The 25,716-nt window shown below is 41.2% G+C and overlaps 1 protein-coding gene across 1 annotated transcript; it reads left to right on the top strand.

The window, feature by feature from the left end:
* On the top strand, positions 1–24,657 carry pah (phenylalanine hydroxylase). Its single transcript, XM_080754748.1, has 13 exons — positions 1–153; positions 2,209–2,328; positions 9,009–9,192; positions 13,652–13,740; positions 14,740–14,807; positions 15,934–16,130; positions 17,030–17,165; positions 17,528–17,597; positions 18,984–19,040; positions 19,315–19,410; positions 22,341–22,474; positions 22,673–22,788; positions 23,894–24,657. Exons 1-13 carry the CDS (start codon positions 73–75, stop codon positions 23,935–23,937), a joined length of 1,392 nt encoding a protein of 463 aa, XP_080610874.1. The 5' UTR covers positions 1–72; the 3' UTR covers positions 23,938–24,657.
* Positions 24,658–25,716: the final 1,059 nt, after the last annotated feature.

Genomic DNA, 25,716 nt, shown 5'->3' with positions numbered 1-25,716 from the left:
TAACAGTTCTCACCGCCAGACAGTCCAGCATCAATAGATCTGTACCTGTGCCCCCATAGAACACACCAGAGGATGGACGCAGCATACAAGAGAATCAACGGAGACCACCAAGACAAGCATGATGCAGAGCCAGCAGAGGACGAAGGCAGAAGGGTACATATCTATATTTATATTTTTTTCCAGACCTATTTAAACGATTTAGATATTGCACCATTGTGGGAAAATCTGTGTTTATTTTGTGGATATGCTGAATGAAGTCAAACTTAAGTAGACTAATTGACATTAGCTTACAAAAAAACAAGGAAAAGGCTGATCATGCTTTAGCTTTATTTTGTGAAATCAATTTTTGTCATTCAATTTAACACTACTAGAATATTCTACATTGTCATCAGAAGACAAAAGCAGTGTTAAAAAAAGAAAATATTTAAATATATATATTTTAAAATAGATAGAATTAGGCCTATAGGCTATGAAGTAATAATGGGCAAGGATAATATTACCATGCCCTAAACTATACAAACTGTGAGGAGGGAGATCATATGTAATACTATGTAATAAACTTATACAGCTGAGAAGGAATACATTATTTCTTTCTTTGAGATGTTCCCAGATATTTGTGAATGTTTTTGGAGAAATATACACTTTCTGTTCAATCACATAAAAAAAAAACATTAAACAAACAAACAATAAATAAAAGAATGGTATGAAGGTGAGAGGCCATGAGGGGAGCTTAGAGAGAAAAGGTTAAAGGTTGCGAGGGCAACATGAAGTGCAGATTGTCATGGGTTCTAAATTCAGACATTCCATGCAGTTAGAACACTTATGTGTGCACGGCACGCACACACACAGAGGATCTGAGTGCACACATGAGGCTCTGACATGGACATAAATAAACACACACACACAGTCACAGGATCAAAGAAAAAGTACGGTAATCAAACAGGATCACTGCAGGTCCCAGAATGCCCTTGTTCACCACAGTAATATCGTGGTGTGGTTAACCAGTTGCAGTTACACTCAGGATTTTCCAGTGTTGTAACCGTGTTGATTTAAAGGCCCCCTTTGGCTGATGACCCCGATCCAGTGATATTTAAGGACTCTAGGGTCTCTTATTGACATACTGTATGTCAATGTAGGGCACCGTTTACCAAACAGTGAGTCATGATCCATTTTTATGGGTCACGACTTGAGTAAAAACTTTCTTTTCCTACATTTAAAAAAACTATATATATATATATATATATATATGAATGAATGAATGAATGATTTTATTTTCGTGTCTGGCTGCCTTTCGCAGCCCATCCCTTACGGGATTATTCAGACACAATTACATAACATTTTCTTTTTCGAATACATTTTCTTTTTTCTTCTTTTCCCAGTGCCAACAAGCTGACACAAAAACAAATAAACAAAATAAAGTAATACTGCATAATTAAGATCACAAGTACATCAGTTATTTGATCTATATATATATATATATATATATATATATATATATATATATATACATATAATAAATCGAAGATATTCCATAAACATATAAAAAAATAATTAAGAAGTAGTGAAAACAGCCGATCTACAAGCTCGCAACGCGGCGCGAAGCGACACGCTGTGTGCTTGTAGATCTGCTTTTTTCTCTAGTTTGGGAACCATGCACTGGTATAGAGAATATGGAATGGCCATACTGCTGTAAAGGTGTGGAGTGAACAGGTGTCTGAGTTCATAGAGGTGAGCCGAAAAAGAAACAGCAAGATAGCTAAAGAGATATACATACAGCTCAGGACTGCACTTTTAATAAACAGTGCATTATCGTGGACCTTCTGGGTATGAGCGGTTCTATTGAAAATACACCTTTGGCAGGGACTTCACAACATTTCATTGGCAGGATACCGTATGTATTATTATGTATTATTTTGGAGTAGGGATACCAGGGGCAGAGGACGTTACTTTTATGCATTCACCCAGCAGATGGCTGCTCAGATAGCTTATTAGATGAGTGATCAGGGACGGTTTGAGACATAGACTGGGCGAGCCAAGGCTCAAAGTGAACTTCCAGTTCCAAGACGTAGGATATACCAATATGCACATTTCTTTACCGGACCGTCTCTATACGCTCTGAGAGTTCAGACTCAGGAATTACGTTTCAAACTGTGTACAATGTGTTCTAGCTATAACTGCATTCACTGCTGTTTTGTTCATGCGCTGCAGCCGAGAAGGGGCTCCATGTACCTGGAGGAAGAGACTCACACCAAGTCAGGAGTTCTGACCTGCATCTTCTCCCTGAAAGAGGAGGTCGGAGCCCTGGCCAAGGCGCTTAGGCTCTTTGAGGTACCTCCCCCCTCCACACACACATGCACACGCAAACGCACAAACACACGCACACACACTCATGAAATCACCAAAACTGGTCTACCACCTCTTCCATTTTCTCATTTTCAGAGCTTTTCTTCTGTAAAAAGAAACGAAAAGAAAAGAAAGAGGAAAAAAGAAAAGGAAATTGTCTTTCAGTGAAGATTCTCACAACTCGTGTTTCTCAGGAACGTATTTATCTTTAGCCACTTGTCAGTGCTAATGTCTTACATACGAGAAGTTCACTACCTGCCATTTGTCAGCAGCAACCCTGCTTCGCATGAAAGTGACAGCTAAGGCTTCTCATTGCCCCTCACCCCAAGACCATGCAGAACTTTAAAAGCTATGTAACACATTGCATATGGGAGCCTGGTCTGGTTTAGTCTCAGGTGATATGCCGCTGCATGGTCATCCTTCTGGGATGGTCAAGGACTTGAAGCCAGACAGTAAATGAGCAAGCAAAGGTGCACTGTTCTCTGTAGACCTGGGACCAGCTCCTGCTCTACAAAACCAGATCTGGGTTTGTTGGAGTCATTAAGAAGAAGTAATATGTTAATTCATTAGAAGCGTTACATGAATCAATAACAGTTTCTGCAAGTAGAACTGTATTTGGTTCTATCTCCATTAATTATAACTACTTCTTCAACTCTTTAGCACATATTGTCATGTTATAATTACTATATTACTAAATAATAATATGTACAGTATATTATTGAAAGGCCTCCAGGTTTTCACTAATGATTACTTTACATTAATCTCCCAACATATTATTAATGTTGTAGCATCAACAAAGTTAACAACATTAACATTAACTAACATTTGGCGAAGATAGGTGATCGACGTATAGGGTATACTATAGTTGAGATCAAGCCAAGGGATCTGTGTGTTATATGGTAAAGAACAACTGCAGATAATATATTCTTTAATGAAGACATAATGAGTCTGGAGTTTAAGTGGTTAACCGTCAGGTACAGTACATCAAAGTACTGTGTGTACATCATTATGAGAAACAAAGGGTTTTCACATTTCACAATCACCATTTGCGCAATGTTTTACATACGGTACATTACTAGGGAATGACCTACTGGTATATAGCAATATGATTAGCTATTGCATTTAATTCTTTCCAGTATGTTGTTTACTGTAGAGACTTTAAGTCCTAAAGGACTTAGGGGGCACGGTGGCGAAGTGGTTAGCGCTTCGCCTCACAGCTAGAAGGTCCTGGCTTCGATTCCCTCTGGGGGACGCTGTGGGCGTGTTCCTCCCTCCGCATCATCAGTGCCCACACCCTAGGTGGGGTTGGCAATAGGGCCTTTCTATGTGGAGTTTGCATGTTCTTCCCATGTCTCCTAGGGTTGATACCCTCACAAAAACATGCAGTAATCCTGGTCTCGATAATGCCTCCCCCTGGCCAGCCGGGGCGCCTCATGAAGGGGAAAGGAACTGGTTGGAATAACGTGTTCCTTCCACATGCTACGTCCATCCCAGGGAAATCCCCCCTGTCAGGTGAAAAGAAACAACTTGGACTACCCATGCATTGAAGGAAGCATGAGGTTTGTCCGTTATCTCCCCAGGCGTGGCAGAGGGAGAGCAGAGCCCAGGATTACATAGGCAATAGGCACTGGGTGAAAATGGGTTACAAAATTGTGGGATAAAAATTGTATAAAAAAAATAAAAAAATAAAAAAAGTCCTAAAGGCTTAAATAAATTCAGAAGTGTAACATACAGCATATGATGAGATTTTAACGAGCACAAGCCCATTTAACTATACCATTGATTTTCAAAATGGGGTCCGGGGACCGCAAAGGTCCTTAAGGGGGTTGCAAGGGTCCCCAGAAAAATATTTAATGGAAGTCGCTATTCGAAAATAGGAGATCTACAAGCTCACAACACATATGTAACAGTGCAACTTGTAGATTGTCTATTTTCGATGTATAATTTTGATCATTTACACAACATCTTGTCAGATTGGCTCAGAGGCCAATTTGGGGGCCCTTGATATGAAAATGTTGACCCCTTTGTTTAAAGATTCATAACGCAGTGTGTGCGATAATAACATCCGTCTCTTTCATCTTTGTCTAAAGGAAGCCAAACAAAAATAAGTTTTACTCGTATGTACCTGTACACAAGATGTAACAATAAAGTACAAACTTGAACCTTGAACCACTTTCACAGATGGCTGGCGGCTCTTTGGTTCTCTGGCACAGCCAAGGTCTGCTATTCCATGTGCATGATCAATAATTGGGCTGCATATCGCATGTCCCCCGTGTTTCTGGCAGGGGAGTGAATGTCCATTTGTGATTTGCCAAATTGCCAAGAAGAAAAGGCAGCCAGGGTACACAGTGTTTTTTTGCGTAGTTTTTTTATTTACTTTACCTGACTACGTGCACCACTGCATGAAGTCAACACTGGCATTTAGCCTTCAAAAAAAGCAGCAATATCAAAGTTCGAGTTTGATGTCCCTGCAGGAGAAACATGTGTAACAGTGGAATCTTTACACATTTTGACAAACCAACAGAAAAACAAAGACGCAGTCAAATGTAACAAGAACCCAGTTATGAAAACCCAGTTATGAAACTGTTTTATAGGGGGTGGAGATGTGGGAGAATGGCTTTAATCAATACCAACCAAGCATCTAAATACTGCTCTCTATTCAGTTGTGGTGGTAAACACGAGAATCCTCTCTGAACCTATGAGCTCTCTCTCCTCCGATCCACCCCCTGCTCCTCCCCCGCCTCTCACCCCCCTCTCTTCTGCACAGTCACTCTGCTCCCCTCTCCAACTTTTCTATAAAACACATAATCTAGCCTCAAAAACCATTAGCACACCCTCTCCCCCAAAAAACGTATGGGGTGTAGCAAGGAATTCTAGGCTCTTACAAGAGTCTCTCACACACAGCAACCGCCAACCGACAACGTAACTGTTTCAAGAATCAGAACCAGAATCCCTTTTAGTGTCACAAAGCAGATTTATGGGTTTAAAACAGTGGGTGAAATTTGTGGTTGTACAAGTTCTGTCATTTTTGTTGTTTCCAAAAAAGGAAAGGAAAAAAAGAAGAGGTGGCGGGATTTGCATCCAATTTTGAATACCAGAATTGATAGCCGTTAGCCTCATAGCATAATTGCCAAAGTAATTATTTTGGCCAAATTGACATTTCTGCCTAACTCTACTTGCTTAACAATGCTGCTTCGTTGTGTTTGAATTGTAGAGGTATAAATAAAGGCTTATAAACATAACTTTATATTCATGATTACTTAAATCACCTAGATTACTTATAGGCAGAAATACATTTTGTATCTCTTCTTTCCTGATAACCTTAGAAATATGACGTCAGCAATTATGCTCTGAAGCTAATGATAGGCAACACTATTTCAGGCTGAAATTATGGATTTGGAAAGAATGCATAATCTAGGTATTTATGACTCATGGGGTCATATTAGGTCACAGCCTAACATTCTATAACCACTATACAGTTCAGAGCCACTGTGGAGCTCAAGGTCATGTGACGTGGCAGTGTGGTCGTCATGTGAGGAGTGGGTTCCTACCTTCTCTATGCGTATCATGACCAGTGGTAGACAAAGTACTCAACTCAAGAACAGTTTTTTGTTTCTCAAAGTAGGTCGGGAGTGGCTTATTGTGGGTATCAGCCAGTAACACGCAGGACTCTGTCCCCGTTACAATGCGCTAGACCCCTGGGAGATGGATTGCTGAGGTGGAGCGCCACACTTAACGTCAGCTCCCATTACTTGCCGCGCGACTTGCCGCCCCCAAGCCGTGCTACTCATACACTGAGTTGGTGGTGCCCAGGATTGAACCCATGACCTTGTGGTCCAAAGGCGAGAGCTCTACCGACTGAGCCACCCAGACATGAATTTGTAACTTAAATGTGTAGATTTTTGTAGTTGTATTGAATATCTTTGATTATTTTAACCAAACTTTATAGAGTTTGTTAATACAATATGACTAGTTCCTAGTACATTTTCAGCGGGTTGAATGTGGTTCCCCTACGATTTAGACCCTGGCGTCGGGTGGGACACCTACGGTATAGACCTTTTTCTAGAGCGCTGCCATGTAGCTGTGTTGTCGCTGTGCGAAGCGGTGCCGCTTGACACTGCAGTTATGGTTGCCGCTCTGAGACATCGGGAACCATAACTGCGGTGTCAAGCGCAGTTTTGTTATGGGACGGGAATGAAAAGTGGACGGGAGCAGGACAGACCAGTTTTTATTTAATAAAAAAGAATCTGTGTGACGAAGGGGAGATCATACATTTTAATTCATTCAATCAACACCCCCCCCCCAAAAAAAAAAAAAAAGACAAGAAATGGGAGTGGGATGGGAGCGGAAGTCATTTTGAGTTGGAGTGAGATGGGAGCGGGAGTCATTGTAACGGGAGCGGGACAGGATGGGATTATCTTTTTTTACTCTGGCCCGGCATTCGGACGGGACAGGATTTTTTACTGTGGGAGTGGGATGGGAAGGGAGTGAAAATCCACTCCTGTGTCATCATAGCGCCGACACCGCAGTTACACGGCAGCGCTCTGGAAAAAGGTTGACAAGTAGCCCTGAAGCACGTAAACTCAATATCATAACTCAGCCAAGCAAGTATGAGCAGCAAGGGAGTTTGATCTCCCTTGTGGGACATTCTTATCCCGGGAGAGGACATAAAACCTACGGATTACAGCTTACCTCTGAAGCCCCAGGGGGGTCCAGGGGAAAAATCCGCCTAAAATGTATGCCCAAATTGGAACAGTTGTGGACACAAAACTACAATGATTGTGGCTACTCTTGACTCACCAAATGTCAGCTAACCCCTGAAAATTGTAAAACATGAAATAATGTCTCTTAACAAATTGTAAAAAAAATAATCAACAATGAAATTGTAGTTTGATTTGGTCTCTATTGATTTATTGACATTTATTGACAGCTGTTCAGAGATCAACACCTATTGCCCCTGCCGGCGGGGGCAATGGGGTTCAAGAGGTTAAGGCCCAGCATTGACTATTGGCTTAGATAAGCTTGACCATGCACCATAGGTCACAAACACTGTTATAGAACCGAAAGCAACGTTATAACAGAGACCTCCGATGTTACTGTACAAGTTAGAAACTTTGCATGACTTCATCTGTCCTCTATTCCTTGTAGAGGAATTCCAGTTTTTCTGATGATCGTGCGCTCTCATTCAAAGTACATTCAATGCCGAAATAGTGTAGCATTCACAGAAATGCAACAAACTGTAAACCCACTGACACTGAACAGATAATAGCACAACACGTGATAGAATGGCAAAGGGATGCCAACTGTGGGGTGGGGCTTGGGGCACATTTAAATATATGGGGGTGAAACTTCAGACCCATGTGGCCCCCACAGAGCCATAGTTGGTGGAATGGGAACCAGATGGAGAAAAGCAAGGAAAGGGATGGAGTGGAGTCTGCAGCCGTCAGGCCCGCCTCTCTGTTTGGCCTATGGCAGGGAGAGAATACTGAACTCCCTCTCCCTCCCCAAAGTTACCTAAACAAAAACACATTTTTGATCATAATTAGTCATTAAAGATGACCATGACTTCTGGCACCCAGTCAGCGCCTGTCAGCAGCCGTGTACATGAAGAAAGCGTGCGCGCGTGTAGACTGCAGAACCGAGTCCAAAGCAAAGAGATCTGGAAAACATCCCCACGGTTTTGTGTTCATGTTCCTGAATGAGAAATACGTGAATGTCGACAGGATGATTTATTTGGAAGTTTCGCAGATATTCCCTAAACCACTCCAAGATGTGCTGAATCCTTTTACAGTACAAGTCTATTCTGGCTGACCCACCATCACTTAACGGAGAGAGAGAGTTCTAGGAGCTCTGACCCCAGGGCATAGTGGCCTCCACGTCGTGTGCCAGTGCTTAAATAAGTATACATCGCCCTCTAGTGGTCAAACAAAGCCAATTGTATATTGCTGATCTTCCAACTGAAAGTGTTTATATTAGTGGGTTACTTTCCTTGGGCTAGAAATGGCCCAACAAAATGATAGTTTAGTGATGAGTCATCACTTTTCACAGTTTTATGGGTGTTTTGGGGGGCTATTTCTAGCCCAAGGAAAGTTTTTTTGTGCAAAACAAATGCTTGCAATGGATTCAGAATCATGACAAACCCCTAGTTAGACCCCTCACATCCTACTTAAAGCAGATTTCTTTTCTGGGTATTTTCCTCCTGTATAGAAAGTCGATAGGAGCCCAACTTGATATGGATAATTCTATGTGTAATTTTCAAAATAAAGTTTGGTATCCAAGGCTAAAATCCATCGTTAGGTCCTAAAGAAGCCTCAAAAAAAGTTTGACGCTTTTATCCGCTTCGTTTTGATAATGCCAAAAAAACAGGGTTAAGAAACCACACCATATGTTTAGTTTCTTTTTCTCATAAATGCTTGAAAAGCTTTCAGTAGTTGTAGACCACTATATGAACAATAATTATACAGATGTAACGCTGATTCACATTCTAAATAAAACAAATGTGTTTTCTATCTATCTCACTGCACATAGGCTAGCTATAATACAAATGTGTTGATGTTATTTCCCTTTTGGGATGATAATAATTAAGAATAGATTAGAGAGGATCACCTCCCAGAGCTACTCATGTCTTACAGTCCTGTCGTCTTGTCTGGTTTTGTGAATGTCAGGAGAAGGGCGTCAACTTGATGCACATCGAGTCCCGTCCATCACGGAAGAACAAAGAGGAGTTTGAGTTCTATGTCAGCGTGGACTCCAACTGCTCCCAGGTTCTGGATGAGGTCATCACTGCCCTGCGCGCACAAATCAGTGGCAGTATACATGAGCTCACTCGCAACAAACAGAAGGATACAGGTGTGTATGTGTGTGTGTGTCTGTGTATAAGAGTGCCTAAAATGGCTTAGTTATTACACACATGTTTGAGGGTCATCTCAAAATGGTTGAAATGTGAGATAAATTGTAATTGTTTCATTTAAGATTCTAAGTTATTGCAAGCTGCTGGAGGTGTTGATGTAGCCCATTTCCTAATGACTCTGGCCACAATATGTTGCAATGTGGCCGTTGAAAACACAGAGCCGCAGTGGCCCGAGTGGCCTGAGTGGCCACTTACCATCTGAGATTTTTTTCTATTGTCTCAACAACTGAGTCCATATTTTAACATTTTGAATATAGATAGTTTTTTTTTATTTACCAGACTGTAAATCACAAACTAGAAGTTTTTAATGTGTTAAATTCTTAATGCACTCCCCCCTCATTTTGCTGAATTAGATTTTTTTACTTAACTCATATATATTAGGAATTATAAGACATAATACTTGTGGAAAGTGGAAAAACAGTATATTTCCAACAGTTTGTGGAACAACAGTATAAATCCGTACAAGCAATATTCAGCAGACAAAGGGAGCAGATAACATTAAAACAGACAATTTTTCAGAACAAAATGAGGGGGGAGTGCATTAACAATTTAACAGATTAAAAATGACTAGTTTGTGGTTTACAGTCTGGTAAATCAAAAAATATCTATATTAAAAAAAAAATGGACTTAGACTGTTATTCATCTCAGGTACTCAACTAATGAATGATGAGATGTAGGCCTGTTGTCAAGCATCGTCAGTAGTTACAAGTATCTGTATCTGTCATACAGATACAAGTAGCGTTGTACAGTATGACAATGTAGGGCTTAAGTGGTCAACCAGAATAATTGATTTAGTCAATCGTAACAATCAATTGGAAGATTTTTGCGCTGATTTGTTGATATGTAATTATTATCATTTTATTTTATAAAAAAAAGACGCTTCTTGATTATTTTCTATTGTAATTGATAGAAGATAATTGATGTTGCAGCCATACCACAGGGCCTGATGAAGATGGTGGTTGGTCATGCTTGTTCATTCTATTATGTAAAACATGTATCTTGAATTATGACTCAAATTATTGATTTTGGTCCCAAAATTCATTGCCCTGGAGGCTTTTTTTAAATATCCATTTACCCCCGTTGTAACAAATAAGGGAGACAGTTCATTCATCAAATGAACCGAATGTTTGGCGTTTTATGATTTGCCCAAGCCAGACAGAGTAATGGACAGCCAGCGTCGCCGCTGAGACTGATGGTCTGGGCCCAGACCCTTTATTAGTTGTTTCCAGAATGACATTAGTTTAGTTACTGAGGACCAACAGGCCCGTCTGGAACAGAGGAGCCCTGTGTCCCGGCTCCACCCCCTGCAGAACAGCCCCCTCACTGTGACAGACTTAGACTGGCGAAGGCAGGGGTGTCGCACCAAATTCTGGGCCCTGGGTACAAGGATTCACGGCGGGCCCCCCATGAATGTTCTTCATGTTTAACCCATTTAGACTGGGAACACATTATCACGTGTTATTTTGTGCTTTAACTATTGACAAATAGCAGATATACAAGCTCGGCGCGGCACAGAGTGCGGCGCTGCGAGCTTGTCGATCTGCTATTTTTGAAAAATTGTGAGAAGACTGAATATATCAAATCCTTCTATGGTTTTTTGAAAAACCTATGTTTCTACGTCAGTGGTGCTCAAACTTTTTCATGTCAAGGACCCCCAAAATGATATGTATTTGGCCACGGACCCCCATCTCAAAATATTTTGTTCCAGGGACCCCCCAGAAGCAAAATTTTAGTTACAATGTTCGCTTAACATTTTCACGACTTTTCAAAAATAGCAGATCTACAAGCTCGCAGCGCAGCACTCGGTGCCGTGCTATGAGCTTGTAGATCTGCTATTTTTCAATAGCTAAAGCATTAAATAATTAAGGCCCCTCCACCTTGGGCCCTAGTAACTCAGTCCCACTCCCCCCCCCCCCCCCCCCCCTTGTGACGCCCCTGGGCGAAGGGACACTATACCAAGGTCACGGCCAGCTGAGACAGACAGGGCCACCAAGGAACGTCCTTTGACCCCAGTGTTGCCAATGTGGTCTCGCCGTCAGGGTCAAGTGGACGAGGGGATATTTATGGTCTGTTATGGGCATAGCCTGTTTGTGGAGGAGCATATTGTCCCCCTCAGGCCCCGGGCTGGACCACACGGCTCAAATGGAGATGAATGATTGCACCCCAGTGTTTTTGAGCGTCATAAATCCACACGAGGGAACAGATGACCCTCACTCGCTGCTCTGCTCACTGTCAAAATGTCTCATCTTCTTCTCCGGGGGCACAAAAGCCCCCGTGGGCAAAGCCCCCACGAGATGATCCACATCAATATTAATTTGTGCTATACTTGTTTCCATTAGTGTTGAATTATTACTGTACGTTAACACAAAGAAGTCAGGGGGCACCGCGGCAGAGATATAAGCAGACAGCCGGACAAATGAATGGAAGACATTTTAAGGTTGCGTCCATATCAAAGTCAGTCTTTTATCAATAAATCTGCTCAAAACCCCATCTAATCTACACGGCCAAATCCTCATACATGTACCGGTATAACTCCAAGAGTGAACAAATGTAAACAATGAGTACATGCTCTCACAGTGTTAAATTACCATTAAGGACTTTACTGTGTACACCAGGGGTCTTCAACGTTTTCAGGCCAGGGACCCCTTAGTTGAGAGAGAGATGAAGCAGGGACTCCCACATTTTCAGAGATTCCTTAATAGTTTCATCCTTTGACAGCACAATCATCAGTGTATTTTGGATTCATGTCAATTTTGCGTTTTCAGATATTTAACCACTTGAACCGTCAATACTTAATAAACATGACCTTTCACTCTGTACTTAGTCTGCTCTTTTTCCCCCCTACACCAAACCTCTCGGCCGAAAATAGCCGATCTACAAGCTCACAACGCCTCGCAGCGCGAGGCGTTGTGAGCTTGTTGATCTGCTAATTTTGGCTAATGTTCTCAGAATATGGACGCTAGGGTTCAAGTAATTAATATATAAAAGGAGAAAAACGTTTCTATCACACAAAGATTTGGAGGACCCCCTGTAGTAACTCTGAGGACCCCCTAGGGGTCTCGGACCCCCTGTTGAAGACCTCTGGTGTACACTATACAGTAGGTATAATACCAGTTATATTATATATACTTATTTTTCTTTCTCACTTTGATAAACGGTGCCTCTAGGGTCACACACTCTTTTATAAGCTATGTTATTGTTGCTGGTAATTATACTGGGGGGTTGTGGACCGGGGGTTATTTTAATGAATACAGTTTGTTATTTTAACCAGTTTGTATGGCATGTTCATATAATGTAACTAGCACATCTGCAATGGTTGTTGTCACCTAATGGTTGATAAGTAGTATGGCCTTAAGCTCATCAGTTCAATATTGAATGTAAGATGTTGTGGACTGAGTGAGTGAGGCTTAGTTTTGGGTCGAGATGTGCAATGCAAACATTGTACTTAGTATAGTTTGTTTGGGTGTGTGTACCAATGTCTCTGGTTCACATTGGCACATTTCACTCAGGTTTTTTCATCTCACTCGTGTCACTTTGTCTGCTGACCTCACTCAGCAACAAAATAAAAAGAAAATAAACAAAAATAAAAATAAAACAATTCAAAGGAGGCAAGCAGTGATCACCCCATGATGTGCACTGCAATGTAGTTTCAAATGCACTACATTGCAGATGCTTTTTTTTTTTTACTAAAAAAGAGGAAGAAGACACGTGTGACATGCTTGATCTGGGCAGATTGCCCCAGGAAATGTGCCAATCTCAACCCAAAACAATGGTATGTGTGCGTACAGGTTTGTGTACACGGTGTTTATCGCAGTATGCTTGCGTGTGTGTAGCACATGGATATACCTTTCTGTTTTGTTTTATTTATTGTCTTTACGTGATCTTTCTCTTGTTTTTTGTGGGACATCTGTATTGTTTGTTTTGTCGTTATTTTAGTTAGTTTGTTGTTTGTTTTTTTGTCTCCAGTTTTGTCACTGTCTTAAAATGAAAAAGCAAAGTAAAATATACATCATAAAAAACTAAAACAAAAACTGTGGGTATTGCCCTTTGGATGAGAAATGAAATTTGGTCTCATGCGAGAAGCCCAGGTTGAATCCTAGGTAGGGCGTGCAGCTTTAAGATGTATTTCTATTTTACTTATATTAAGTTGATTTACCTGATCTAAGGGAAGCTTATGTTTTTTCCTTTTTAAATACGTTTTCAAGATTCAATACTTTATTGCCATGTCAACAGAGTTGATTGGCATTTGTTGCAGAGCAGCTCTTAAAACATACAAATAAACCGACATAACACACAGTCAAACACGAGTAGAAAACATACAAAAATATAACGAAAATTCATAATGTGAATATCTAAGTTAATGAGCAAATGCTGACGTGATTTCTTGTTGCTCCTCAGTGCCGTGGTTTCCCAACGACATCCAGGACCTGGATCGCTTCGCCAACCAGATTCTGAGCTACGGCTCCGAGCTGGACTCTGACCACCCTGTAAGGACACTCACCCCTTACTGTCTGTCTCTGTAGTAGTCCTCATGTTGACCCATTTAAGAGATGGAATTATTTTATACTTATTGAAAAATAGCAGATATACAAGCTCACAGCGCTGCACCGAGTGTCACGCTGTGAGCTTGTAGATCTGCTATTTTCTTTTTAAATCATGGCAATTTGTGCAAATCTTTGAATATATCTTTTTTAAAGCGAACATTTGTAACTCAAATATTTGCTTCTGGGGGGTCCCTGATACATAATATTTTGAGATGGGGGGGGGGGGGGGGGAATCAGGTCAATATACTCAAAGACTTCCACAAATTGTCACGGTTTTTCAAAAATAGCAGATCTACAAGCTGGCAGCGTGGCACTCGGTGCCACGCTGTGAGCTTGTAGATCTGCTATTTTTCAATAGTTAAAGCATAAAATAATGGTTAAAACTAAGGTCTGGTCTTATTGGGTAAATATAACGCAGAGTTTACAAATGTAACCAAATGGACCTAACTGGGCTACTAATGGATATTATGAACACTGAGGATTTTACTGTTTATCTGTCCCGTGCTTGTGTATGTGAGCATGTGTGTTTAGCTGTATTTATAACACGTGCTTTCTTGTTTGTCCACTCACACTCACGTGTTTTTATGAAAGACCTGTGTAGATGACAGGGCCCACGCTGCCTATCAATCCATTCTAATGGAAACGATATGCAGGCCCGCAAATTGATGTCATCGCTTTAAATGAGCCCCTATAATTATAGATAATTGCTCCCTTTTGCCACCGCCATTAAAGCAAAATGTATTCATCATAAACCCGAGAAACACTCTACAAAGGCTTCATTTGAATATGTATTTGGGTGCTGTTATTAAAGAGGGAGAGAATAATGCTGTTATGCTGGGGTTTAGCCTCCTCTGCAGAGGACGTCCACTCTTTGATTTACTTATGAGCAACTAAATACTGGTCATAAGATCTAACATGGCTTTCTTTTGTGTTTGTGCCCAGGGCTTCACAGATCCAGTGTACAGAGCTCGCAGGAAGGAGTTCGCTGACATCGCCTACAACTACAGACAGTAATTCCCCTTTTAGATGTCTCTAACTCTTTCTTTCTTTTTTTTAAAGATTTATTTTTGGCTTGTATGCCTTTTATTACTTTTATCTCCCTCCCCCCATTTAGGAAATGGGGGAGGGAGATGGGGAGTGACATGTAGCAAAGGCCGTCAGGATCGGGACTCGAACCCGCGACATGCTGTCAGGCTGAGCCTGGACCGCTGCGCCAGCGGCCCATGCAGACCGTTAATTTCACTTTTAACTGGATTACTTGAACTTGAACTTTCTCACATGGCACTCTATTTGTTTGAAGGCCACAGGGAGGCTTGGACCCAGTGGCCTGAAACGTTCACCTTTTTTTTAATGGCTCTGTTCTGTGTGAGAATGGGTGCCGGGTCTTCACTTCTGATTGCTTCCACGCTTTGCCTTCTATTGAAATCTAGTGCAAACAAAAGGGGACAAATAATAGGAATGCAGTGGTTGATTCGAAGGCCCCCTGTTGGGAGGGTAATTGAGAGGTATTATTCATGGTAACAACAAAGAGCATCAAGCCCAACGAAACGCAAGACCAAGAAGGCACACATGTACCGTACATAACTGTAGGATAGTGACAATTAATGCCATGAACTGCCCACTGCCACCTCCCTCTTGTCTGTACATGCATTCTTGCATGTACATGTGCATTTAGTTCCATTTGGTTAACTGAACTCTATGTTCTGTATGTTCTGTATTTATACAGAGCAGACAACTCACTCACTTTTTTATTTTACCTCCAAAATCCAAAAGGTGGGAAGCACTGCAGGGCAGTCCAATGCAGCTCAATTAACAGTGAAGGCCTTGAATAACAAAAATCAAAATAATACTTTCCAAAATAATAGAAAATGCTACACTTCAATCTACAGAGGAGTGCCAGCACTGCAGAGGAGAGTCCTCAATCAGTGTATAGGGCATGGGCTGCCCTGTGACAGTTATTATATTGATAGCCTATATTTCGACACTTGATCAGATCCGATGCTGACGCCACAGCTACCATTTTGTGTACCGTGGAGAGCTGCAGCAAGCTGACGAGTAGCAGAGAATGACATACATAAATAATATGTGGTATTAAGCATTGCCTGCGTTGTTTCTAACCCTCTGTCTTTGTCCTAGTGGCCAGGTTATTCCCAAGGTTGAGTACACAGAAGAAGAGAAGGCCACATGGGGCACAGTGTTCAAGGAGCTGAAAACTCTGTACCCAACACACGCCTGCCGCGAACACAACCGCGTGTTCCCTCTGCTGGAGCAGTACTGTGGCTACAGACAGGACAACATCCCCCAGTTGGAGGACATCTCACGCTTTCTGCAGTGTAAGCCAGTGGTTCCCAAACCTTTTTTCATTTCAAGGACCCCAAGTTTGGTATGCATTAGGCCACAGACCCTCATAAACTCTGTGTATAGACCAGTGGTTCTCAAACCTTTTCATGTCAAAGACAAATGGAACTAACGGGTCCATTTGGTTCCTAACTATCATTTAGCTGGGGACCCCCTGGAACTGGAGTTCAGAACCAATGTTATAGACCGATTTCTCAAAGCGGCAACCATAACTGCTGTGTCGAGCGGCACCGCTTCGCACAGCGACACCACAACTACACGGCAGGGCTCTGGAAAAAGGTCTATAGATTGAACCAAATGCATTTGTTAACCAAATACCATTCATTTAGCTGGGGACCCTCAAGGACCCCTGGAGTTCCCCAGACCCCAAATTGAAACGTATTAGCCCGTGGACCCCTATTTGAAAAGATATGCCAGTGACCCCCATAAGAGAAGATTTTTACAGCTCTAGCAGTGATACCATTTAATTTCAAGTAACCCCAATTTGACATGCATTAGGTTACGGACCCCCATTTAATGGCATTTCTATCTCTGAGATCCCAATTTATATTGTAAAATCAATGTTTATTCAACTCTGAGAGTGTACAAATTGAACCAAATGGACCCTAACGGGTCAACTTTGGACCCTAGCGGCTCAACTTTGAGAACCAATGGGTTATACTACACACAGCGATCTCTGAATGAGATCTAGTTGTGGTCATGTCCTCCATTCCATTTTTAGATGTAGAGGGGGAGGCGTGCCCTCTGTGTACCAGTGAATGTGGGAAGCAAGGCTTGTCTAAATGCTCTACTTCCTATTGCCTTGTTGCCCACTTCCTACCCTCTCCGCATGACACAATCACCTTCATTCTCTGTTCCCCTCCTTCGATCGCAGCGTGCACAGGCTTCCGGCTGCGCCCTGTGGCTGGCCTACTGTCTTCCCGGGACTTCCTGGCCGGGTTAGCCTTCCGCGTCTTCCATTCCACGCAGTACATCCGCCACGGATCCCAGCCCATGTACACACCCGAGCCGTGAGTTTCATGTCTCATGTCGGCCTGTGGAGTAAAACGTTGTTGTCGGGTGGAAACCTTGTATGTCCAAAACCGTTCGTTTTGTTTTTATGATTTAAAAAATGATGTAAAATAGTGAAAATAGCCGATCTACAAGCACACAACGCCTCGCGATGCGAGGCGTTGTGTGCTTGTAGACCAACTATTTACACTAGTCTTGTGCGACAGTCTTGTATGATAAAGCAGGGCTTTACTTTACGAAAAAAAACGTACACGTTTGAAACTTGGAGGTACAAGGTTTCTGCCCGACAGTGACGAAAAACAATAATGTGAGTGATTATGAGGAGACTGAATGAACTCATTGATGCTGTGTTCACTCGCAGGGATATTTGCCATGAACTCCTGGGACATGTTCCTCTGTTTGCTGACCCCAGCTTTGCCCAGTTCTCACAGGTAATTGAAGTTCATACAGTGCTAGACTAGGAGTTTTGCAATGTCTGCGTTGTGGTACAACCAAACATCTACAAAACGCTATCATCACAGTATAGGCCTACTATATTTATTACACATCTTTGTTGTTCTCCTTTCTAATTGGTCGATAAAATCATTTTGAAGTCTGTTATTTCCTGAACAGACAGCTCTGCCTCTCTACAAGCTCACAATGCCTCGCGCTGCGAGGCGTTGTGAGCTTGTAGATCTTCTATTTTTTGCTAAAATTCTCAGAATATGGACACTATAGGGTTCACTCAAAGATTTGGAGGACCCCCTGTAGTAACTCTGAGGACCCCCTAGGGGTCCCGGACCCCCTGTTGAAGACCCTTGCTGTATATAATAACACCATTATTTGAAAATAAACACCTTCATCCCTTACATATTAATCTTGTTAAAGCAAACTTGATGTTTACATGCTCTCTATTAGTTGAAGGTCGGGTGACATGGCCAAAACAGCTAATCATGTACCCCCATGTTAAATGACCCAATCAAATTAATTTATTGTAGTTACTGTACTGAAAGTAGTACTGTACAGTAACTGAAATAAATTAATTTGATTGGGCTAATATGGGGGGAGGGGCGGAGTCGATTATCCATATCATTATCTTTTGAAACTGCCCCAACAAAAGCTGTCCGAGGTGTGTTTCCGACTTTCTAAACCAATTTTAAAACTATCAGTTCTAGGGGTAAAAATTATACATCATTCGCTATAAAATCAGTGGTTATACCGGTAAAAAAATACAAGTCTTCTTCAAAAAAGGTGTCAGAGATTAGTTACGAGGGTCCAACACGCTTCTCCCTGTCCCTGAGACGGTTTTGTCGGCCATACCCTGCTGTCTCTTCCCCTAAACCTGACTGGAGCACCTGACCGGGACACCGGAGCAAGCTTAGAACGAGGGTCCAGCGATCTCCTCCTCGGCAGCTCTGAGCCCTTTTAGCAGACATATGTCCTGCCTTCTCACCGGAGCACACCGGAGGACTGAGGTCCATGGCTCATACACTCTGTGTGTGTAGCCTGTATGTGTGTGTGTGTGTGTGTGTGTGTGTGTGTGTGTGTGTATGTGTAATAGCTTTCGAAAATAGCCGTGCTAACAACAACGCATCACGTTGTGCGCGGCACCGCACGACGGACGAAGTATACATTCACTACTAACTGATACGGCCCCGCCTCCTTTTCAGACTGTTTGGAGAAAGACCACGTGACCTACTCCTGTATCATAATGTTAAAATTCTTTGAGTGTCATCCGGCCTTTAAGTGTGATTTTAAGATGCTTTCTCAGTACATAGCTGCAGGTATATACCTCTCACTGTATGTGATATTCTGTGTCCATGTTCTCTTCCATATAGGAAATTGGTCTAGCTTCTCTCGGTGCACCTGATGAGTACATTGAGAAAATTGCAACTGTAAGTAACGCCATGTACAAATAAATATTACCAACTCAATAGAATATAACTACATATATGATTTAGGTAATAAATACATAACCATATACTTGGGCATAATTAGCTATTATTGTTGTCATGTAGAGTAAATGTATTGATTATATTCAACAAATTATCCGTACTGTAGACATTGATTAGAAGAGTCTGATGGGTTTCCTTATACTATAACCACTAATCATATTTCCAAAACTTCAGGATCATTGATTGAGTGATTGGTCCTCAACTCTCCCTTTAGGTCTACTGGTTCACCGTGGAGTTTGGCCTGTGTAAGCAGGGCTCTGAGATAAAGGCCTATGGTGCTGGACTGCTGTCATCATTTGGAGAGCTGCAGGTGAGATTGCTGTGTTTATATTAGTCATCGTAGTCGCACGTACGCTGAAACCATGTATTCCATAGAGGACGAGCGATATACGGTACGGATATTGTGTCACTTTTTGTCAATGCATTCAGTGTCAGTACTTCTTGCTCCTCACAGATTTGCCTAGTTGCACAAATTAATGCTTAATTTGGTAATACCAACCAACCTCCTGGAAATCCCCAAAACAAACAAACGCACCTGGGGTGACAGGGCTTTTTCAGTTGCAGCCCCCTCCCTTTGGAACTCACTCCCACCACACATCAAAGCCGCCCCAGCCACCCTTGCTACGTTCAAAGCCTTCCCCGGCCTAAATCAAATCTCCCTTTATGCTTTTTAGTCTTACAGTAGCTTAATGTCTTATCTTGTTGCTAATCATTATTATTATGAATTTATGCTCTGACTAGTACAGCGGTTTCGTGCACTGAACATAGCCGATCTACAAGATCAGTTGTGAGCTTGTGCATCAGCTATTTTTGGCACGCCAGGCCAGAGGCGTCAATTGGGTATGCCAAGGTATGGCAGCTGCCAGCTCCCATACCTTGGCTACATGGGGGTAAACAAATGTACTTCTTAAAATCATGCCTGTTGCTAAGGTATGGCAACATGACTGGTGTCTTGCACACAAGAAACCAGTCATGTTGCCATACCTTAGCTTTTGCTGAACTGACGCCACTGCGCCATGCCGCTATATGAGTATAAGTAGGAATGGGGCTATAGTTGCTCATCATGCGCAGTGGTGGAAAAAATACTCACATTTTGTATTTTGAGTAAAAGTATCAATACCACCATGAAGAAAAAGTCCGGTATTCAAAATGCAATTGAGTAAAAGTATTATTTAAAGGTAAAGGTATCCATTGGCACAATATCCCATTTCACATGTTTGCAAATGTATCCACAAGTTTCCAACGTCCCATCCTGTATTACGCAGAAGGTGTGCGGCATTTCCGCGTGCTTGTATGTCTGCTGTTAACCGGATGGATGTGTAAGTAAATTCTGGCAGAAACAGGTGGATAAAGATCCTTTGAAAATAACAGATCTACACTCTCACAAGCTTGTAGATCAGCTATTTTCAAATAGCCATGGCTGAAGTGGTTGATGTATGTTTTCCAAAGTAACTAGTGACTAAAGGTTTCAAATAATTATAGTGGAGTGAAAGTACAATATTTGCCTCTGAGATGTGGTGGAACTGAAGTAAAAGTATTGAAAATTGGAAATACTCCAGTAAAGTAAAAATGCACCAAAATGCTACTTAAAGGGGGCGTGACACGGCCAAAACAGCTAATTATGGGTATCAAATTAGCATTTTTTTTTAATGATGTCATGTACCCCCATGTTAAATTATCCAATCAAATGATGCAGTACAATCAACAGCCTATCACTGGGGGCTCTGTGTTGCTGCCGACAGGCCCATACAGCTACTGTTGATGGGCCTGTCGGCAGCAACAGCCGGCTCCACCCCCTTTCCAAACCGTTTCAACAAAGACCACGTGATCTACTGTACCATAATGTTACATTTCGGCCGGTGTCACCACTCCTTTAAGGACAGTACTTGAGTACATGCCGTATATTTAGTAACTTTCCACCACCCACTGATCATGCGTGGTGTCAGACAGGCGACCTGGCGTTTGCCAACGGGTCTGAGTTGCATGTATCTATTCTGCATCTAGCTTAATACAATACGCAAATTCAGAGTGATTTGCTTCTGGGGTCCCTGGAACAAAATATTTTGAGATGGGGGTCCGCGGCCAAACACATATCATTTTTGGGGTCCTTGACATGACAAAGTTTGAGAACCACTGATATATTTAAGTCGATTCTACAAATGTCTTTTAAATCCTAACAGTTTTCTGAAAAAACGTATTTGGCCGCAGCCACCCCATCTAAATATATTTTGTTCCAGGGACCCCCAGAAGCAAAGATTTGAGTTAAATTTAGGTTTTAAGCTACCGTAGATGGAGAATATCTTTTCTGCATCTAGCTTAGGGCCAAACGCCAGGTCGCGTCAGACAGACAGGCAGTGGGTTAGTAAATTAAAACTAATGGGTTAGTGGTTCAGCCTGGATGTGAAGTGTGTCACTGGAGAGTAGGTTAGTGGTTCACAGGGGAGACGATACACATTCATATCTCCCTAATGTCACAGAGTTACATCAGACCCTCTGTCAGCAGAGGATGTACGCTCTGCCGGGCCGCATCAGCTGTGGTGTCCCATGCTGAGCCCCCGACTCACACTGCACTTCCTGTTTAGCGTCGCGTCTGATGGGAGTATTGTGAAAATAGCCGATCTACATGCTCACAACGCCTCGTGTTGCGAGGCGTTGTGAGCATGTAGATCTGCTATTTTCACAATAGAACCGTGTTATACAAAATGTAATGCCTCAATAACTCTTGATCGTCAGGGTGGGGTGGTCCCCAGATAAAATGTGATTAGTTTGGGGGTTGCAGCCTGAAAAGGTTGAGAACGCTGGTGTAAAGCTTAAGTACAATTTTGAGGTATTTGTAATTTACTGGAGCGTTTCCAATTTTCAATATGTTTACTTCTACTCCGCTACATCTCAAAGGCAAATATTGTACTGCACCACAATTATTTGAAAACTTTTAGTTGCTAGTTACTTTTTCGTTTTTGATTATTATTACAAAACATACATGAACCACTTCAACCATATAGCTACATTTCGGCCATTTGAAAATAGCCAATCTATGAGTGTGTAGATTTTCAAAAGATTTTTATTTCTTTATTTTAAATGGGACATTCTGCATAATGAGTACTTTCTACTTTTGGAACTTTGAGTACATTTTGATACCAATACTTTTGTACATTTACTCAGTTTTATAATTACAGCAAGAAAGATACACACGCCAAAAAACAAAACAAAAAAAAGTTACTAGTTACTTTTCTGTTTTAGTATTGCCTGACAGACAAGCCCCAAATCCTACCCTTTGACCCCGAGAAGACCAGCCTCCAGAAATATCCAATCACTGAGTTCCAGCCTGTTTACTTTGTTGCTGAGACCTTTGAGGACGCCAAAGAGAAAGTCAGGTACAGTAGCTTACACACAAGCATGTGATCTTTTTCTTAATAATTGTTTTTAATTCATATGAAATCAGTCTTCTGTCACTTACAGATAAGACATTAGTTAACCACTTTCAACCTGGCATCCCTATTTGAGGCATGTTATTAAAGACGAGCATTTAAGTGGTTCATTAATAACTAAAGCACATGTCTCTCTCTCTCCAGGAAATTTGCAGCCACCATCCCCAGACCATTCAGTGTTCGTTACAACCCATACACCCAAAGCATTGAAGTCCTGGATAGCACCCAACAGCTTAGAAACCTGGCTGACAGCATTAACAGTATGTGCCACATTCAGCCATGCATCCCTACAGAACTGTATTTTTAGTAACTTTAGTAACCACTAGGACAATGGTCAGGTTTGATTGATTGAAGACTTTATTAGAAGTTTGCATAGGAAAAGGTACAGTTTCATGACGGTACAGTTCACTGGTACAAGGTCTACTAAAAGGAGATCCATGAAAAGACTAAGCTTATTTCCTCTGGAAACCATTGAAGTATCTCATATAACATTGAATGATGTGGTTGATGTGGGGAAACGTCCAGTTAGATTAATCCACAATTATTCAGGTGCAATACTGGTTAATAAAACAAATATATTGATTGTTTAATTGAGTCATGACTTTATCTACTTAATATGGGTTAGTGATTTTGAAAAGGAATTTTAAGGGCTATATAACATTTCATGAACAGAACATTTCTTAATGGTTACAAGTATTGATAGATAGATAGATACCTTTATTATCCCAAGGGGGAAATTCAGTGTATTGTATAACAAATACGCTAACATTTCGAATACAAATAGTCAATCGCGTAGATAGTCACATACATCAAAAACACCGTTTGCAAAGGCATCAAGCATATTGTATGAAAGAGTAGAATGGATCAGGTTATATGAGGGCAGGTACAAGGTTTTGGGGGAATTGGCTCATGGGAATTGTAGTCCTGAATAGGTACCTTTTCTACACTGATGTTTTACAGGTTTAGACATTTCACAGCTCCAGTTTAATTGATATGTTCTTTGTACGTGAATGTTGTCATCTGCATTTACCCATCCTAACTAGTAGGAGAAGTGGGCACTATTAATACATGTTTTTGATTATTTTATTTTATTGGCACAATGAATTTACACACATGTACAGTGGACACATTTAAAACATGTAGCACAGCACTGGTAGGGCTAAAAGCATTCTGTCCAATAGGAACATCCCAATAAGTCCTTTTACAGTCTTGATTCCATTGGAAGTCCTTGGCACTCAATTTACAGCACATGGCAATGTTCGTTGCATTTGATAAATATAAATAATTCACATATATGTTCTGGGCAGGAGGCAAAAAAATACAAAAAAAAAATACACTTTTTTCTTGTCTTGTCTTGTGTTTCAGGTGAGATGGGAACTTTGTGCAATGCCCTGCGGAAACTGGAGTAAGCCAGAGTGGACATGGGTGGTCTTTGAGCTGATGCGCACATACAGAATCTCTCATTTCTTTGATAGAAACTGTCATTTGTTAATGAGGTTGTTGCCCTCTTCAGATATTAGCAGGCATATTGTTACTCTCCTTTGCATTCTATAGCATTTCAACAATTATGCAAGACAAATAATGACGATACAGTATGGCTGTAATCCTAAATGTAAGAAAGATATTTTTAGTATTTTGTTGTCTATACACACTATGGTAACATTATTATTCAAAAATAATAACCACTGTTTCCTCTAATAGCTCAAATTGTAATCTTATTGTAAATATTACTCTATATTCTTTTTTCCTTCATATGTGAATGATTTTTGTTAATCAGTAGAAACAAATAATCAACATTTTGAGTAAAGCAATTTTAAGTTTAGGCCAGCAACTCATTGATAGTGCTATCGGCTACATCAGCTAATTTGCTTCAATGGGTAACAGAAGTAGGCTACGTTGTAAAATCCATGGGTGTTCATTTAACTCTGAGAGACTAGCCTAATGGAACCAAATGGATCGCTGATGTACTCTAATGTACTCTGTCAGAGTTTACATTAACACTGAGGATTTTATTTTGGTTGTTTCCTTTTAGTCTGCATTGCGCAATACCACGTAATAGCTAAATGAAATGTTTATATTATGCATGAACTGTTTTGTTGATGTGACAAATAAATATCATTACTGTTGTATTACGCTTTTAATGTTTGACCTCCGCCTCACTTGAAGATCTACTGTTTTCAGCACCTGACACCAACGTATCCACAGGTTTCCAACGCCCCATAGTGCATTGCGCAGACGTTACCGAGCTTCCGGCGCCGCAGCCGAGTGTGATTTACAAGCTCACAACGGGCTGCATCTGCGACGCGGCGTGAGCTTGTATGTCTGCTGTTAAACCGGAAGTGTGGTCCAAATAATCTCCAGTAAACTCCCGCGGAAACAGGTGGATACAGAGCATGAATTAAGCTCTAGTAAACCCTCAAAGCTTTAATGTTTATTTGGTTTACTTTGAACTGACATCATTTCCAGAATGTGGACAATCAGTGACATGTTTCATAGAAAAAGCCAATGGTAGTGATCACTTCCATAATTGGTTATTTGATATGGAATCTTTAATGAATCGTCTATTTGAAAATGAATTTAATATCATTTATTTTTGTTTTAATTGAACACCAGAAGGCATACATTAGTTTGTATATTGATTGTGTCTAAATGAATTGAATTTGTAAAATGTAGTGCTATTAATCCAAGTCAATCTTCTTTTATTTTCTATTTGTGCATCGGCCATTCTCTTTTTAATAGAAATATTCAAATTCAAATTTGCCATTTATTTTGAACTGATTTGATTCTGCTGCTGCACTTCACAAATATCTTCTCTTATGTGGAGAGATGAACGACAGATGAAAATCTTTCTCCTGCAACTTGCAGAAAAACGTGCCTGAATGTTAGTTCTGTCAGTAGGGTTTGTGACGGTGACTGATTGCTGCTCTTGTAATCCAAATTGATTTCATCATTAATCACTAGGCTGACAACAAAATGTCATTATTTAGCTGGGGACCACTGGAACCCCCTTGAGGACCACTTGTGGTCCCTGGACCACTGGTTGAGAACCACTGCTACAGGCTAATCTAACATGAATTGCGGTTAAAGTGGCCTAATATTAGACAATGACAAAGCCTGGCATGACATGAGTGACGCAAACCACCACAACAAATCCAGACGTGCGCATTTGCATTTCTATAAAGAATTGG

The sequence above is a fragment of the Nannobrachium achirus genome (assembly GCF_963921795.1).
Source record: "Nannobrachium achirus genome assembly, chromosome: 23".
Taxonomy (NCBI): domain Eukaryota; kingdom Metazoa; phylum Chordata; class Actinopteri; order Myctophiformes; family Myctophidae; genus Nannobrachium; species Nannobrachium achirus.
Note: the sequence above shows the minus strand (reverse complement) of the source record. Positions and strands in the feature narration are given on the sequence as shown.

Coding starts and splice junctions, on each gene's coding strand:
- pah (XM_080754748.1), top strand. CDS start 73: ATGGACGCAGCATACAAGAGAATCAACGGAGACCACCAAGACAAGCAT. Junction 9,193..13,651: donor CAACAAACAGAAGGATACAG/GTGTGTATGTGT, acceptor GTTGCTCCTCAG/TGCCGTGGTTTCCCAACGAC. Junction 17,166..17,527: donor CCCATGTACACACCCGAGCC/GTGAGTTTCATG, acceptor GTTCACTCGCAG/GGATATTTGCCATGAACTCC.